This window comes from Nerophis lumbriciformis, linkage group LG12 (assembly GCF_033978685.3).
Source record: "Nerophis lumbriciformis linkage group LG12, RoL_Nlum_v2.1, whole genome shotgun sequence".
Classification (NCBI taxonomy): Eukaryota; Metazoa; Chordata; class Actinopteri; order Syngnathiformes; family Syngnathidae; genus Nerophis; species Nerophis lumbriciformis.
In genome coordinates this window covers 34,333,215-34,343,145 of record NC_084559.2, presented here as the reverse complement: position 1 = coordinate 34,343,145, position 9,931 = coordinate 34,333,215, and the positions used below count along the sequence as shown (strand labels likewise).

Genomic DNA, 9,931 nt, shown 5'->3' with positions numbered 1-9,931 from the left:
TGACCTTGTTCTCAGGAGGCGCCATTTTTTGTGCAGTCTAATTTACGTGCCTCCACTTTGACTGTCTTCTCCCCCGCCATCTTTGTTGTACAAACCCCGTTTTCATATGAGTTGGGAAATTGTGTTAGATGTAAATATAAACGGAATACAATGATTTGCAAATCATTTTCAACCTATATTCAGTTGAATATGCTACAAAGACAACATATTTGATATTCAAACTGATAAACTTTTTTTTTTTTTCAAATAATCATTAACTTTAGAATTTGATGCCAGCAACACGTGACAAAGAAGTTGGGAAAGGTGGCAATAAATACTGATAAAGTTGAAGAATGCTCATCAAACACTTATTTGGAACATCCCACAGGTGAACAGGCAAATTGGGAACGGGTGGGTGCCATGATTGGGTATAAAAGTAGATTCCATGAAATGCTCAGTCATTCACAAACAAGGATGGAGCGAAGGTCACCACTTTGTCAACAAATGTGTGAGCAAATTGTTGAACAGTTTAAGAAAAGCCTTTCTCAACCAGCTATTCCAAGGAATTTAGGGATTTCACCATCTACGGTCCGTAATATCATCAAAGGGTTCAGAGAATCTGGAGAACTCACTGCACGTAAGCAGCTAAGCCTGTGACCTTCGATCCCTCAGGCTGTACTGCATCAACAAGCGACATCAGTGTGTAAAGGATATCACCACATGGGCTCAGGAACACTTCAGAAACCCACTGTCAGTAACTACAGTTGGTCGCTACATCTGTAAGTGCAAGTTAAAACTCTCCAATGCAAGGCGAAAACCGTTTATCAACAACACCCAGAAACGCCGTCAGCTTTGCTGGGCCAGAGCTCATCTAAGATGGACTGATACAAAGTGGAAAAGTGTTCTGTGGTCTGACAAGTCCACATTTCAAATTGTTTTTGGAAACTGTGGACGTTGTGTCCTCCAGACCAAAGAGGACAAGAACCATCCGGATTGTTATAGGCGCAAAGTTGAAAAGCCAGCATCTGTGATGGTATGGGGGTGTATTAGTGCCCAAGACATGGGTAACTTACACATCTGTGAAGGCGCCATTAATGCTGAAAGGTACATACAGGTTTTGGAGCAACATATGTTACCATGTAAGCGCCGTCTTTTTCATGGACGCCCCTGCTTATTTCAGCAAGACAATGCCAAGCCACGTGTTACATCAACGTGGCTTCATAGTAAAAGAGTATGGGTACTAGACTGGCCTGCCTGTAGTCCAGACCTGTCTCCCATTGAAAATGTGTGGCGCATTATGAAGCCTAAAATACCACAACGGAGACCCCCGGACTGTTGAACAACTTAAGCTGTACATTAAGCAGGAATGGGAAAGAATTCCACCTGAGAAGCTTAAAAAATGTGTCTCCTTACTGAGTGTTGTTAAAAGGAAAGGCCATGTAACACAGTGGTGAACATGCCCTTTCCCAACTACTTTGGCACGTGTTGCAGCCATGAAATTCTAAATTAATTATTTGCAAAAAAAAAAAAAAAAGTTTATGAGTTTGAACATCAAATATCTTGTCTTTGTAGTGCATTCAATTGAATATGGGTTGAAAAGGATTTGCAAATCATTGTATTCCGTTTATATTTACATCTAACACAATTTCCCAACTCATATGGAAACGGGGTTTGTAGTTTTAGCACTTTCATAGCGAGTCTACTGACAGATATACATTCGAACTATACGCTACTTTATATTGGATATGGTAACAGCGGAGGATGCACGTCCATGTACGAGCCAGTCTGCCCCACAACAAAAGGATAGCGAAAAGGAGATTCGACAAATTTATAATCATATTTAAGTGAATATTGACAGGTTGTATGATTATTAAAACTCCCATTCTGGCTACTTAATATTGAAAAACATTGTTGATGTGATAAAGACAAACATGGGATTGTATACATGCAAGAGGGGACTGGTTTCAATCACAAACTCTTGATATGTTAATCCCACACAGCTTTGAAATGTCAAAAATGTTATTGAAGTTTTCTATACAAAATCTTGGAAACATTACAAGTTGCATGCCAGGACACGTTGGGAAGACTATGTCTCCCGGCTGGCCTGGGAACGCCTCGGGATCCCCCGGGAGGAGCTGGACGAAGTGGCTGGGGAGAGGGAAGTCTGGGCTTCCCTGCTTAGGCTGCTGCCCCCGCGACCCGACCTCGGATAAGCGGAAGAAGATGGATGGATGGATGGATGTAAAAAAAAATTCTAAAAGGAGTCATGTCGTGATTTGTTTTTCACCATTTAAAACATTTCTTTGTGGTCTACATAACATGATATGGTGGTTCTTTGGTCAAAATTTGGCATCGTTTTACAGACCATCTGACCTTCTTTTCAGGAGGCGTCATTTTGTGTCTAGTCTAATTTACGTGCCTCCACTTTGACGGTGTCTTCTCCCCTGCCATCTTTGTTGTAGTTGTAGCACTTTCATAGCGAGTCTACTGACAGATATACATTCGAACCATACGCTACTTTATATTAGAAAATGGTAACTGCGGAGGATGCACGTCCATGTACGAGCCAGTCTGCCCCACAACAAGAGGAGAGAAAAAAGGAAGGAACTTGTTGACTACAGCATTGGACTTGCACAAAACTCTTTGAGTAGATTTTTTACCATATATGGATAATCCGCTGACATCACAGGGCAGAGCAAATTCCATACAGCTCGTTTAGAGGAAGTATGAAGGGAGGCAAGATTATTTGATGGGGATCCCAAATACACAAAAGCAGGTACAAGTTGGTTTTGCATAATAAGTCCCCTTTAAGGTTAAAAAGCTAGCGTTTCAACCAGGATTTTTAATGCATGTAACATATAGTGCATGTGGGGGTGGGGGGGGGGGGGGCAGTGACGTCAGGCTTAGGGTGGGATGGGGCCCCTCCAGGAGTCCAATAGTAATAACTATTAAAAATAAGCAATATTAAAGGCAAAAAATGGTGCCACAAACAATATTTCTGTTTAGGTCTCTCGAGAAGATATAGTAAAATACTTGCTGAAATGTGAGGTTTCATGATTTTTTTTTTTTTGTAGGGTGAAAGTATCTCTTTAAATAGTTCTGGTGCTGACTGGTGACTTTCCGACCCTGCTATATAAAGCGGGCTCTCTCCCCTCCTGCTGCAGTCCCCACTCCCCACTATGAGTTTCACGGTCGAAAGCCACTTGTTCGGCCCGAGCGGGCTCCGTAAGACTCGGCCAGCCTCGGTGACCTCCAGCGGCTTCCACTCTCAGCGCCGCCGCCTCACCCACAGCCAGCCGTCCTCCGCGGACAGCCTGGACGCCTTCACCGGGGACATGTCTCGCAGGAGCGAGAAGGAGATTCTGCAGGCGCTCAACGACCGCTTCGCCGGCTACATCGACAAGGTGCGCAGCCTGGAGATGCACAACCGCAACCTGGAGGCAGAAGCGGAGGCGCTGCGGCAGAGTCAGAGCGGGCGCGCCGCGGTCGGGGAGTACTACGAGCGGGAGCTGGACGACCTCCGGAGTCTCGTTCGGCAGCTGAGCGGGGAGAAGGGTCGCGCCGCTGTGGAGTCCGAGCGCCTGGAGGAGGACATCCAGCAACTGGGGGCGAGACTGGAGGAGGAGGCGCGCAGCCGAGAGGAGCTTGAGTCTGCAGCGCGGGCCATGAAGAGGTACGTGGACGAGTGCCAGCTGGGACGGCTGGAGTTGGACAAGAAGATCCAAGCCTTGGACGAGGAGGCCGCTTTCCTCAAGAAGAACCACGAGGAGGAGGTGGTGGAGCTCCTGGCGCAGATTCAGGGCGGGCAGGTGACCTTTGACCTGAGGGATGCGGTCAAGGTGGACGTGACGGCGGCCCTGCGGGAGATCCGAGCCCAGCTTGACTGTCACGCTGCCAAGACGGTCACGCAGGCTGAGGACACGTTCAAAGGTATAGGGACGTCTGAAGGTGACGCATCGGTGCACACTTATTTTTACACTTAAGTCACTTTGGGAAATACATTATAGTTTCTTATCCCTATTTCTGTACGGTTTTCTTACGTGCTTAGAAAGGCACCTTACAAATAACATTACTATAAATGGGGATTCATGTAGTCCATTATTTAAAACATGTCGAAAATTCACAAGCACAAATAATTAAATAATGGGGGAAAGCAGAGCATGTGTGGTCCCATGCACCCTAGTGTGTCTGCCCAAAGTGCAGCTCATAAAAAAATATTTCTAAAATATGTATATCAATGAGATATTATTAAACAGATGACACTGATTTGCTTTGTCACCTACACTTAAGATGCTCAGATATTGACCTAAATAAGAATTTTTTTTTTTAAACATCTTTAATATTCATTCCTTAACATTTTCCTGGTGAAACAATTTTTGATTAAAACATATAGTATAATTGGTCCAACATATAGAATACATGGAAATACTTCCTAAAAATACTAAAGGTGACTTTTGTGTTCCCTGCAGGATTTACGGCTTACATGATTTCACACTATTCGGACTGACAAATATGCTTTTGAACGTCAATCTCTATACATGGGATAGCTTCAGGGTCACTTTTGACGCAAGGCGCAGTGACCTTCATATGTTTTGACAACAGCTTGATTTTAATGGTTTACATTTAGATCATTATTCTCTTTTTTATTATTATCATCATTATTAGTAGTAGTGTAGAATAAAATAGTGCTTGAAAGGGGAGAAATTAATCATGAAAAAAATTAAGCATTAATGCAGATCCTGGATGTGTTTGGAGGGAACTGATTAATGTTTTTTATAAGTCTTGTATATGTTGTAGAAAGAAGCATCTTTCTAACCGGTTTGTACAAAACAAACACTAGTTTGACCTTCTCTTTGTGATGTCCTGCTGACTGCAGCAGTTTGGCTCCTTCATGCTTCCAAGAGGAGGACGCTTTGTCAGACATTAAGTGCATCTGTAAAGTCATAGAGCGATAAAAACAAAAACTTATTTTTCTCCCTGTTGCTGTGAAGCGGTTATTTTCTGCCAAATTCCTAAAAAAAAGTATGCGCAATTTTACGCTGGAACACTGCCAAATGTTTCTATATTCTTGCACATAAAATACTATTCAATATGGTAATGTATAATATTTTTGAATTCGAGAGTGTTTTCATGACGGTTATAAATTTGAGATATTTGTATTTGTATTGCAGTAATAGATGGCACTTGAAATTCAAATAAAGGAATTATAAAGTATTACAATGTGATATGACCTAATATTAACCTATACAGGTAAAAGCCAGTAAATTAGAATATTTTGAAAAACTTGATTTATTTCAGTAATTGCATTCAAAAGGTGTAACTTGTACATTATATTTATTCCTTGCACACAGACTGATGCATTCAAATGTTTATTTCATTTAATTTTGATGATTTGAAGTGGCAACAAATGAAAATCCAAAATTCCGTGTGTCACAAAATTAGAATATTACTTAAGGCTAATACAAAAAAGGGATTTTTAGAAATGTTGGCCAACTGAAAAGTATGAAAATGAAAAATATGAGCATGTACAATACTCAATACTTGGTTGGAGCTTCTTTTGCCTCAATTACTGCGTTAATGCGGCGTGGCATGGAGTCGATGAGTTTCTGGCACTGCTCAGGTGTTATGAGAGCCCAGGTTGCTCTGATAGTGGCCTTCAACTCTTCTGCGTTTTTGGGTCTGGCATTCTGCATCTTCCTTTTCACAATACCCCACAGATTTTCTATGGGGCTAAGGTCAGGGGAGTTGGCGGGCCAATTTAGAACAGAAATACCATGGTCCGTAAACCAGGCACGGGTAGATTTTGCGCTGTGTGCAGGCGCCAAGTCCTGTTGGAACTTGAAATCTCCATCTCCATAGAGCAGGTCAGCAGCAGGAAGCATGAAGTGCTCTAAAACTTGCTGGTAGACGGCTGCGTTGACCCTGGATCTCAGGAAACAGAGTGGACCGACACCAGCAGATGACATGGCACCCCAAACCATCACTGATGGTGGAAACTTTACACTAGACTTCAGGCAACGTGGATCCTGTGCCTCTCCTGTCTTCCTCCAGACTCTGGGACCTCGATTTCCAAAGGAAATGCAAAATTTGCATGGTTGGGTGATGGTTTGGGGTGCCATGTCATCTGCTGGTGTCGGTCCACTCTGTTTCCTGAGATCCAGGGTCAACGCAGCCGTCTACCAGCAAGTTTTAGAGCACTTCATGCTTCCTGCTGCTGACCTGCTCTATGGAGATGGAGATTTCAAGTTCCAACAGGACTTGGCGCCTGCACACAGCGCAAAATCTACCCGTGCCTGGTTTACGGACCATGGTATTTCTGTTCTAAATTGGCCCGCCAACTCCCCTGACCTTAGCCCCATAGAAAATCTGTGGGGTATTGTGAAAAGGAAGATGCAGAATGCCAGACCCAAAAACGCAGAAGAGTTGAAGGCCACTATCAGAGCAACCTGGGCTCTCATAACACCTGAGCAGTGCCAGAAACTCATCGACTCCATGCCACGCCGCATTAACGCAGTAATTGAGGCAAAAGGAGCTCCAACCAAGTATTGAGTATTGTACATGCTCATATTTTTCATTTTCATACTTTTCAGTTGGCCAACATTTCTAAAAATCCCTTTTTTGTATTAGCCTTAAGTAATATTCTAATTTTGTGACACACGGAATTTTGGATTTTCATTTGTTGCCACTTCAAATCATCAAAATTAAATGAAATAAACATTTGAATGCATCAGTCTGTGTGCAATGAATAAATATAATGTACAAGTTACACCTTTTGAATGCAATTACTGAAATAAATCAAGTTTTTCAAAATATTCTAATTTACTGGCTTTTACCTGTAATTTGTCTTTAGTGCGCCTGGAACGTCTGACAGAGGCCGCCAAGTCCAATCAGGATGCCATCCGTGGGTCCCAGGACGACATCTTAGAATACCGTCGTCAGCTCCAGACCCGCACCATCGAGCTGGAGACTCTCAGAGGAACAAAGGAGTCTCTGGAGAGGCAGCGTATGGAGTGTGAGGACAGACACCAGGATGACCTCAGCTCACTACAGGCAGGAAACCAACCACCAACACAAACAACCACCTCAGCTCTCCAAAATATGTTGTTCTTAACACATGAAAAATTGTGTGCAATTATTCTGCAGGACACGATCAATCATCTGGATTTAGAGCTGAAAAACACAAAATGGGAGATGGCCAGTCAACTAAAGGACTACCAGGAACTACTGAATGTGAAGATGGCTTTAGATATTGAGATAGCTGCTTACAGGTTTGTGTCCTGGTAATGTTGATTCATGCGGATTGTTGTGATAATGTCATTTTCATGTCCAACAACAGGAAGTTACTAGAGGGAGAAGAGAGCCGCCTTGTGTCTGGAGGAAGCCCCTATTTCTACCGAGACAACAGAATTTTAGCTCATTTGAAAGTGAAAGAAGATAAAGTGATTGTGCAAGAGCAGACAGATGAGACCCAAGTGACAGAAGTGACGGAGGAAGCAGAAGAAGAACAGGAGGAAGAAGACGAGGAAAACAAAGAAGAGAACGAGAAGAAACAACAAGAAGTAGAAGGAAATGAGCAGGATGAGAAGTCAAATTCACCGGAGAAAGTTCCATCTCCTGCTTCAAATACTCCTCAAAAGCCAAAATCCCCAGTAAATAATACACCTGAAAAGTCACCAGAATCAAAATCCCCTCCCAGCAAATCCCCACGTCCTAAATCTCCTCTTCCTAAAACGGCTGAACCTCCAGAGAAGGAGATCAAGCCTGCTGCCCCAAAAGAGGAGGAAAAAGACACGCCTCCGCCTGTAAAAGAGGAAAATAAGGAACAACCAGTAGTAGAGAAGAAGCAGGACAACAAAGAGAAAGAAACAGATAATAAAAAGGACAATAATGACAAACCTGATGTCAAAAAAGAGACTGAAGTAGTTAAGGAGGAGGAAAATCCAGAACCTACAAAGCCAGCTGACAACAAACCCCATCCCAAAACTAAAGAGGAGCCTGGTGCACCAGCCAAGGATAAAGCCTCTGCTCCGAAATCAGAGGGCAAGGAGGAGAAACCAGAGAAGCCAGATGAGAAACAGCAAGAAAATAAGTCAGAGGAGAAGAAGCCAGAGGAGAAGAAGCCCGAGGAGAAAACTCCAGAGAAACCGGACGAGAAGAAGCCGGACGAGAAGAAGCCGGACGAGAAGCCGGACGAGAAGAAACCCGACGAGAAGAAGCCCGACGAGAAGAAGCTGGACGAGAAGAAGCCCGACGAGAAGAAGCCGGACGAGAAGAAGCCCGACGAGAAGAAGCCGGACGAGAAGAAGCTTGACGAGAAGAAGCCCGACGAGAAAAAGCCAGAGGAAAAGAAGCCTACACCCAAAGTTGAACCTGAGAAAGCAGAGAGCAAGAAGCCTGAGGAGAAAAAGGAAAGCAGTAAAGCAGTATCTGGGAGTAACGATGAAGGGAAGACAGACAAAGTGGAGAAATCTTTGGGCAATGAGTCTAAAGAAAGTGAGGAGAAGGCCATGAAGTGAAGTTGCACAAACAACTCATGAGGGTGGGAGGTGAAATTAAAGAGCATACATTATTTTTATTACGCTGCTCTGAGTATGTATGCTAAAATGAGCGTATAGGCAATACTGATAACCAAGCTCCTTAATGGGACAGCAGCCCTTCAATAATAGTAAGTGCATTTATTAGAATGTACCTGCACTGGCCTTTGTGGGCAGATATGTCAAGCTGAACCAATTGACTCCAGATAATATATGATTGTATACAAATGTCTATATTATATATAAATATACAATAGTAGATATTACTAAGACATACAGTACTTGAATGCTTGCTGTGCACTTTAATGCAGCTTATCACAGATGAGATGTCTCACTCTTCTGGCCCGCAATGCTCTGACAATGATGACTGTGCTGTTAATTGCTGAACTGACAATATGCAACACACAAAAATAAAGAAAATACACTTAGAGAAATAGTTGTTGTGGCTTCAAGTCTGCAAAGCATTTCTTTATATTCTGACCTTATCGGCCAGAAAACATCACTAAAAGACATTTTCAGTGCCTAAATGCTGCAGGACTTGCACTGCATTGCAGTGGAAGGAAAAGGGGGAGATACTGCACCCATCCTAACGTCCCACAGACCATGCTCATGTATAAATCAGGAGCAGCGCAGCACATATGCGTAACTGTTTGGTCGTGAGTTAATTCTGCATCACAGACACACATGGCAGAAGCCAGCATGGTACACTCTTTGCTCCTTTTAATTTGCAAATAACAAACCTATTTGGATTCTCATGCTAGTGCAGCATGTTTTGATTATTTTCCAATACAAATTATTCTAGCTGCAATGCATGACACCCTTTTGGCTGCCATTAAAATTATATCTTCTCTTTATTCTATATATTGACTCTCACTTCAGCTGACTAATAGAATCAACATCTCTCACTGCACCTGACTAATATAATCAACAATCACATAATGAACTCACCACCAAACACCAAAATAAATCTTGCCAATTATTATTACCATTGCATTTACGACCCAACAACCTAATTAAAATCAAGATATTGCAATTGCACAAACTAATACTCTCCTTAAAAAAATAAACAATCATAAAATGTATATATACCACTGGTATTACAACAAAATTGGCGATTTTTGTGAAAACGTATGGGGTCATCATTGCCGATTAATGCCGATCCCCTCAGGCTGACACTGCATTTATTATTAGTCCCCCGACTGACAAGTTGCTAGCAGTGTCTCCATACACAGTGTGGAGCCGCTCGCTCCCCTGAGCTAATAATAATCACCTCCATTACAAAATACAAACTGCATTTCTTAGTATCCTAAGTATCGTCACGCTGGAGGACGAGGCTAAACATGAGTAGGCTTTGTAATAGCTAAGCTAACTGCAAAGCTGGCTTTAAACAACACCAATAAATAATTGTTACGTAAACT

At 42.7% G+C, this 9,931-nt stretch overlaps 1 protein-coding gene across 1 annotated transcript; it reads left to right on the top strand.

The window, feature by feature from the left end:
- The first annotated feature begins 3,152 nt into the window (after window positions 1-3,152).
- Window positions 3,153-9,025, top strand: LOC133623292 (neurofilament heavy polypeptide-like). The gene is made up of 4 exons (XM_061986459.1): window positions 3,153-3,909; window positions 6,830-7,029; window positions 7,123-7,247; window positions 7,316-9,025. Exons 1-4 carry the CDS (start codon window positions 3,159-3,161, stop codon window positions 8,493-8,495), a joined length of 2,256 nt encoding a protein of 751 aa, XP_061842443.1. The 5' UTR covers window positions 3,153-3,158; the 3' UTR covers window positions 8,496-9,025.
- Window positions 9,026-9,931: the final 906 nt, after the last annotated feature.

What these genes read in the sequence shown, in the direction of transcription:
- LOC133623292 (XM_061986459.1), top strand. Translation starts at nt 3,159, where the DNA reads ATGAGTTTCACGGTCGAAAGCCACTTGTTCGGCCCGAGCGGGCTCCGT. An exon ending in GGCTGAGGACACGTTCAAAG is followed by an intron (nt 3,910 to 6,829) that starts GTATAGGGACGT and finishes ATTTGTCTTTAG; the next exon opens with TGCGCCTGGAACGTCTGACA. An exon ending in ATTGAGATAGCTGCTTACAG is followed by an intron (nt 7,248 to 7,315) that starts GTTTGTGTCCTG and finishes GTCCAACAACAG; the next exon opens with GAAGTTACTAGAGGGAGAAG.